Source organism: Nelumbo nucifera, chromosome 2 (genome assembly GCF_055504915.1).
Source record: "Nelumbo nucifera cultivar China Antique chromosome 2, China Antique-T2T, whole genome shotgun sequence".
Taxonomy (NCBI): Eukaryota; Viridiplantae; Streptophyta; class Magnoliopsida; order Proteales; family Nelumbonaceae; genus Nelumbo; species Nelumbo nucifera.
The window spans coordinates 63888348-63896871 of record NC_142650.1 but is presented as its reverse complement, the minus strand read 5'-3'; the positions used below and the strand labels follow the sequence as shown (position 1 = coordinate 63896871).

The following is an 8524-nucleotide window of genomic DNA, read 5'->3' as shown; positions in this document are numbered from 1 at the left end:
TATTACGAGGTCGGGCCGAATTCTCCTTCATCACAAACCAAAAAACTGAACCAAATTTTTCGGTTTTAACTGAATAATGTTAACAAATGTTACTTGATCGGGTTAAGTAGTGAACCTGCACCGAGCCGATCATATTCGAGTTGGATGAACCGGGTCACCCTTAAATGGGTTTGGATCGGGGTAGCTGGTGCCAAATCTGACTCGTTAACATCCATACCCGGAAGGACAGTAAAAATGTATGGTTTGGTTTTGGTCCAATCCAACCACGGTACGGGTACGGGGAGGTCGACATCACGCTATATGGCACTCAATATGTTTTAATTGACATAAGTACCCTCATATGCCACCCGAACCAATAGGATTATTTATGGGTAGCAACGTAATATTCTATGTTACACCCAATTGGAGAGCTGCGCATCGGAAACCCTAACACTGGTCTAGGGTTTCTTTTATTACCGCAGAAAGGGTCCGCACGAAACTTTATTCTGTGGTTTTGGCTCCTGAAACGAAACGAAGTCTTCACATAGAGAACGTCTCTGGTAATTTATGCTCTCTCTCTCTCTCTCCATTTCTGTCAGTTTCTTCTGTTGTTTCTTGTCTATTCCTTTCTATTCGAGGGGTTTTGTAGATCTATGCTCTGCGGTTGTTGCTATAGCTTTCCCTTGTTGTTCTTATATTTTAATTGTTCGAGCTTCTTCGTTATGTAAACATGGTTCCATTTCAGAATGTGATGTTTTTGTTAATACTTTTCTTCTAGCAGCTGCCTTTCTGAAGTTTAGGGCAAATTTGAAGTCCACTACCACTCATGTTGGACTTGGTGTTTGCATGTATGAACTAATTTTGCTCTTTAAACGAATAGACGGGATTACCATGGTTTATGGTTCATCTCGATAACGGAGGCATAATTTGAATCGTCGTTCATAGTAGCCCTATCAGTGTATGGTCCTTAGTTTCTTGGTTGTCGGAAGAAATTAGGCTTTGGCTGTTATGATGAGGTGATATCTCGACATCTAAGTGAAGAAGTCGCGAAGGTTATTTATCAAAAAAAATTGGGAAGGTTGCAGTTACAATGTTACGTCGGTACGGGAGAGATGGGTGGTGGGTGGGTAGATTGTTGCTGGAGAAAGGCCCCAGACAAACTATAATGTGTAACTATTTTAATTTCCATTTATAAGTTAAAAGATACGAGAAAACTTTCCTTTGATATATAGTTCCTTAGAAGCTGGAATTTAGGGCCCGTTTGGAAGTGCTTAACTTCTGCTCAGCTGCATTGAAGAAGCTACTGGAAGAGGCTTATATAGAGAGCAGTGCAATTGTGCAAATGGCTGTACGATGACCAAAAGTTGGCTCTCCGGATTTTTTTAAGAAATCATTGCTTTATAGGCTTCCTGAGTGGGTCCTGCCTCGTATAGCTAAAAGATCATACTTATGCCCTCCCAAACGGGCACTTGGTGGGGCCTGGGGGGAATAGAACATCAATCCCGCGTCTAGGGACCAAAGGGCATGTATTATATATGCACTGATAATTACTATGTGAAAGTTGTGCAGGTGTCGAAAATTTTTACTCAAGGGCCAACCAATTCAAGTTCTTGGTTTTCATATTCAAATGCAAGGATCTGAAAAGGAATTTATGAATGCATTGAAGCTTTAAAAAAATAAAGTGTTATTGAATTAATTTAGGGTCAGGATTCCATCAATAGGATGATTGTTTCTTGAGTTGAAAAATGTTTAGGGCTTGGATATGTTTTTTAAGGTTGGATATGTTTTGATACTTGAACAAGCACATCCTCAATAGAAAAGAGGGTGAACATGCACTTTCTTTATTTTGGTTGCCTCCAAGTCTGACAATGGAGTTGTGCATAGTGACTATATAAAAAGGGCCCTTACCCAATGCTGTTCCTAGCTATCCGGAGTACACTTTTTTGTTGGTATGATCCGAGGTTCATGTTTCTGGCAATTGAGTTTGCACTTCCAAGGATTAGATGCACGTATTGGAACCTCATCATCACCATCATCTAATCCTTGTCCCATCTATATGGGGTTTGGCTACATTAGAACCTCTTGGATAGTTTTGCATTTCCTCCATGATGTAGTCAATTTCAGATACAAATTCTTTTAAGGCACACTATTCTGAATCCTTGCCTTAATGTTTGAGAATTATGTGTTCTTTCCCTGACCCTGCTCCACACAGATTATGGAGAATGTTTCCATATGGTTTAGCTTTAGTGCACTGGTTAGTGTTGGTTAGTTCCTTATCTAATATATGTTGGTTCTAGGGTTATTTAGCATTCATTATAATGAATAATTTACTGCTTATATTTGACCCAAATTGGAAATCTCTAATTGTCTATGTGATGTATCTACTATTGTTTAATGATCAGAAACTACTAAAGCAGTTCATACAGGACTTGTATTAAGATTGATGAGCATATTTTCTTGATAACCTTGTTTCCATCTTTCTTTTTAGTGTCTTGTCTGTGTTATGTATGAATTATTCCAAATTTCCTCTTGGAATACTTCATTTCTTAATTTGTGCTTGGATCATTTTCAAGTGTTTGGATTATTTGACTTCATTATGTTATCATTTTTCTATCAAATTCATATCTCTTATTCACTGCTTCTTTTTCTTTTTCCTTTGCCCCCTTTCTAAATGAATTGTGCCAGAATTTAGATGTTTAAACACTTAAAACTGGGCAGTATTTGTTGGGCTGCAGCTTGATATCTATTTTTTTTCAAGAAGTTCATTTCTTCAGTTTTGTTTTGCACCAGTTGAGCATCATCATCCTCTTGATTATCATTTGGTCTTCTCTCTTGCCTGTTCTTTTAGAACTGCTACTACTATTTTCAATCCTTTTTCACATTGAAACTCCTTGGAGCCATATCTCATGGCAATTTTTCAATTGAGATTCTTACTCTGCAACTCCTTTTGGCCTTTCATTTTGTTTCCACCTGTCCATATTTGTATACTCCCCCTTGCAAATGCTTCTGGCTCCTGTGCTTCTTCCACAGCTGCCTTGCAAGCTTGTTTGATTAGATACATAAGATGCCGAGGGCGAGGTCGAATGCTGCAGCAACACGAAAGTCAGTTGAACCCGAGAAATCAGTTGAGCCTGAAAAACCAGTTGAACCTGAAGAGCAAGTAGACCTTGATGGAGACAATGATGCTGAGGAGGCAATGGAAGAAGAGGTTGAGTATGAAGAAGTAGAGGAGGAAGAGGAAGTGGAGGAGGTAGAAGAAGAGGAGGAGGTAGAGGAAGAGGAAGAAGTAGAAGAAGAGGTAGAGGAAGAGGAAGAGGAGGATGCAGTTGCTAATGGAGCTGATGCACAGGCAAGCCCCAGTGGTGATGAGGAGATGCCATCTGCCAAGGAAATCGATGAGGATGAGAGTAAGAAACATGCTGAACTTCTTGCTCTTCCCCCCCATGGTTCTGAAGTTTATATTGGTGGCATAACTCATGATGTTTCTGAAGAGGATTTACAGAGTTTCTGTGAGGCTGTTGGAGAAGTCACTGAGGTGAGATGGCTTTTTGTTATGCTTTGTTCATGTTTTCTTGACAATGATTTATGACACTTATATTTGGCATGACAGGTCAGGATAATGAAGGGAAAAGAGTCAAATGAAAACAAAGGTTATGCTTTTGTGACATTTAGGACCAAAGAATTAGCTTCTAAAGCCATTGAGGAACTTAACAATACTGAGCTTAAGGTAATGAATTCACTTTTTGTTCTTGCAATTTTACATTGATTTTCATACAAATTAAATGGTAGATTGATGGTCCATGTTACATTTTCATTCCATTCTCCACACACCCACCCATCACCACCAAAAGATACTAAGATAGATAAATAAATAAATAAAATTTTGTAAGTAACAAATAGAAGAATTTTATTAAAAGCAATGCTAGGTAAGTATATACTACATGGAGAGGGATTAACTAGAAAGAAAAACAGACCCTAATAGGACAAATTTATCAATCTACAGTTACATGATTACTTTTAGTCCTAGAGTTAGAATCAAAGTCACCTATCATAAGCAAAGTGACCCTGCCTGTAGATTCTAGGTGTTGCTCAAACTGTACTTGCCAATTCTTTTCCATATATAATTTTCTTCTTTTTTGGATGGTTGGGTTTTTAGACTTTAGTCTCTTTTTGATAAGCACTTTGCAGTTTAGACTTGGAAATGTAATAAAAGAGTTAAATATTTAGGGACCATTAATTGTTATATTGCTAAAATCTCGGGCTGTGTCAAGCATGGGAACGTGGATTCGAGTCTGACAGCGGTGACTGTGGAAAAAAATGCTAAAAGTTAGGAATGTCCAGTTCATGCCTCCCAAGGCCCCAGATAACTGGGATCAACATTGAGTAATGATTCTTTTAGACTTTTACTTTGCATGATAGAAAGTCCATTTTTGTTCTAAATATTTTGTTTTAGCTTTACCAGTTGATATTACTATCAAACCTTTCTGATTCCATCAATGATGCCATCATAGTTCTTGATTCTTTTGTAGCTGTGGTTTTTTTTGAAGATAAATAAAAAGAAATTTTATTGCTAAAAGCAAAAGCATTACATCATAACTAGGTGTCAAGATGTCACCTCCACCAGATTACAGTAATGTAAGACCACAGAAAAAGCAAAAAACAACATTTCTGCATTAAAACAAAACTCCGCATTACTATTCAGAATTCAGAGAAGTCCAAAAATCAGCTCCAAAATCTTTTTTCCACAGTCCTTGAAACTCTGGAAGCAAAAGAACTCAACCAATAACTGTGGTTTTGCAGCTAACTCGATCTTACTTTTGCAGGGGAGAAAGATAAAATGTTCATCTTCGCAGGCAAAACATCGCTTGTTTATTGGTAATGTCCCAAGAAGCTGGGTGGAGGAAGATCTGAAGAAGATTGTGACAGAGATTGGACCTGGGGTTAATGCTGTGGAACTGCTTAAGGTTGGCATGCTTTTTGTTTGTGTAGTTTTGAGTTAGCAGTATTTCCTCTCTTTGTTTTCAGGTCCAAATTATGTGCCTCTGCATATTGAGGCACACCTCATTTTTAAAGTTTGTAACTTAGCTAAAGAGTGAGTGATGTTGGGCAGGATAGGATTCTACTAAATTTAGATCCACTGGTGGGCTTTTTGAGGTGAATGAGGGGTTTGAGGTGATTAAAGATGAAGAAAATGGATGGAAAAATAAGTAGACTGTTTGCTGTCCACCAAAGAATGCGAGAGAGGAAAAACAGATTGCTTATAAGAATTAAGAAATTGGTGAGAGAGAGGAAAAAAAGAGAATTTCCTGGTGACAGCCAGAATTCACTAGACCAAACTTTATTTCTTCAAATCAGCTGTTCTTTAATTGCAATTACAATGACTATTTATAGACTCAACTTACGAACTTAGGTGTCCCTTTATAAACTTCAATTGGGACTAGGGAACTGACAGAAATCAACTTCTACTTGCCTTAAAATAGTAAATCATGTGTTTTATAAAATTGTAATTACAAGAATTACTATAAATAGATTGAAAGTTACCATACATAATAATTTGGAAGTAGCAGTAAATTTATAGGAAACTTAAACCCTATTCTGAAGACACCTATGACTAGAAAATAAAAAAAGCCTCATATCCACATCTGCATCAGTGTGGTGGTGTTCGTTTTATTTGTCTCAACTATGGCTGTTTGTAGCTTCCCTGCTTTTGAATTATGGACAATGGAGGAAATTCTTTTCCTTCATTTATATTTCATTATTGATTTGCGGTCAACTTGGATTATGTTGTTTTGAGTTTTTTGTTGTTTAGTTGATTTGGCCTTCCAGCATGTCTTTCTGATCCAAACCATCCATCAGATAGGTGATCTTTCTGATTGGTGATATTCATTTCTGCAGTATCCAGTCCTTGTCATCCCATAATCCCTGCCTTCGATAGGAGCTTTTCCATGTGATACCAATTGTCCAAAGTTATGCACTGATTGTTTCTTGTTTTGACACATGGAAATGGCATTTGGCCAATATTCTGCCAAATAGAGGACTGGGAGTATGTGTGGCATTTTTTGGCCATCATCCATTGTACCGTGTTTGAGCTTCATGTGTCCTTTTGACCCATCCACTAAATGACTTTGCTGGTTTACCTGTGCACGTGTAATATATGATTGTTGATACCAGTGCTTCTGCGCTTTATATTGGGGATTCTAGATCTATTCATTTTATGACTGACATTTTTCCATCATGCAGGATCCACAGAATTCCAGCCGCAACCGTGGTTTTGCTTTCATTGAGTATTATAACCATGCATGTGCTGAATATTCAAGGCAGAAAATGTCAAACCCAAAATTCAAGTTAGACAATAATGCTCCTACTGTGAGCTGGGCTGATCCTAAGACTGCTGAATCTTCTCCTGCTTCTCAGGTAGCTAGAGCTGTGTTTGACATGGTTTCTGAGAATTAATTCATATGAACTTTGTTATTCTTAGAATCATTTTTCAGTTTGGATGTATGAAAGTTGCTGAAATTTTTGGTTTAGAACTCGTTCTAAGAATTGATTCTTTGGTGCTGAAAATTTAAGTTCCAAAAAAGAATCAATTTTGGTTCAAAATTTATTTTCCAAATAGTATGGTTTTTTGGAGTAGTATTTTAACCAAACAAAACATATCCTAATTTTTCACTTCTATTTAGTTCAGCTTTTATTTCCTTGTCCACCCCCCCAAAAAATAATATTAACAATAAAGGGATAATCAAGGTATTTTGCTTATTGGATCGTAGATAGAATTTATGACTATGGCATTTAGGAAATGGACACACATCCTTGGTTTATAGGCTTGGGTAGGATTCATCAATCAGTTGAGTTTCCTCACTGTAATTAGCTACATTCAAATTTTCTGGTTGAACCATGACAATTGAGTTGGTTTAAACAGGTAAAAGCAGTCTACGTGAAGAATTTGCCAAAAAATATAACTCAGGAGCGTCTGAGGGAACTTTTCAAACACCATGGAGAGATCACAAAAATTGTATTGCCACCAGCAAAATCTGGACAGGAGAAAAGCAGATTTGGTTTTGTTCACTTTGCAGAGAGATCAAGTGCCATGAAGGCACTCAAAAACACAGAGAAATATGAAATTGATGGTGATTTCTTCTTCACATGATTTCTTGTTTTCTCACTCATTAAGCAAAATATGGTAGATAATGTTGGATGGGTTACCTCTATTGACAGGTCAAGTTCTGGAGTGTTCCCTTGCAAAGCCACAAGCAGATCGGAAGTCTGATGCAGGATCAAATTCACAGAAGTCGGCCCTTCTTCCTAGCTATCCACCTCGTGTTGGATATGGCCTGGTTGGTGGGGCTTATGGTGCAGGATATGGTGCTGCAGGCTTTGCACAGGTGAAATAAGTGTTAACTTTATTATGCATTTTTGGGCTGACTCATCAAAGAGTATTTTATGATTTTTGGCTTGAGGGGAGGGCATAAATCATTAAATTAGTGCTGCTCACCGAGCTGCTAACGCAGCAAGGAAGCTTACTCTTTTTGATGGTCCTGTAGATCTTCAGATCTCTTTTTTAGTTAATTAATCCTTCTCTTACCAAACAAATTATGTTCTCTCCCATGGGACACTAGTTACTGTATGGTAATTGTGGGTTGACTAGTACTTTGATGGGTAGGTTTGAAGCAAACACCATAGAATGCTATGGCAACCTATTCTTTGTTTATTTCTTCGTATAGTTTGCTTCATATTCCTCGTGGTTTAGCTGATATCAAGATTTGTATCTTTCTTGCAGCCCCTAATTTATGGCAGGGGTCCCACTCCTGCTGGTATGGCGATGATGCCGATGCTTTTGCCTGATGGAAGGATTGGATATGTCCTGTAAGCATGAATTCTTTGTTTCACTTATTGCTATCTATATGAAATATCATTTCTTTTCCTATTGCCTTAATGGAAGTCACGGTTGGCAATTCCTTTGGTCTTGGTATACACGGTTGTGAAGCTTTGGAACTTAATCACGTAGAATTCTACCCCTAACACTAACCCGATGGAATGTGAGTGGAAGTAGAATTGGTTTTACGGGTTCTATTCGATTCCTCTCAGCATACCACCATTCCTCGTTTGGATTTGATCAGACCTTTCTGCAATATGTGTCTGACTTGTTCCCCTTGACAATCGTACTAGTCTAATTTAAATGCTTATTTGCATGGTAGATTAAACTTCACCTTCATATTCCTTTTTTCTCCAGACAACAGCCCGGAGCACAGCCTCATACCCCACCTTCACAGCAGAGAAGTGGCAACAGGAGCAGTGGTGGTTCTAGCGGAGGTAGGCACAACAGTGGTGAAGGGGGCCGTGGGCGCAGGTATCGTCCATATTGATTTAAATCGTTTGGATGTAGCCATGGGTGAAATGTTTTCCTACCTTAATTCCTATTAAGAAAGAAACTGAAGGGGCCTTGTCCCAATCTAACAGAAATGACTTGATTGTAACAATATTTTGGCTAGCTCAACAATGGAAGCCATTGTGGTCTTGCATGTCAAGATAATCTGTTTCATTGTCA

General features: G+C 38.1%; 1 protein-coding gene across 1 annotated transcript; it reads left to right on the top strand.

Annotated features, from left to right (window-relative positions):
• Positions 1 to 391: 391 nt before the first annotated feature.
• Positions 392 to 8524, top strand: LOC104607661 (RNA-binding (RRM/RBD/RNP motifs) family protein). The gene is made up of 9 exons (XM_010273340.3): positions 392 to 539; positions 3010 to 3514; positions 3590 to 3706; positions 4803 to 4943; positions 6220 to 6393; positions 6899 to 7106; positions 7195 to 7361; positions 7757 to 7842; positions 8210 to 8524. Exons 2-9 carry the CDS (start codon positions 3044 to 3046, stop codon positions 8340 to 8342), a joined length of 1497 nt encoding a protein of 498 aa, XP_010271642.1. The 5' UTR covers positions 392 to 539; positions 3010 to 3043; the 3' UTR covers positions 8343 to 8524.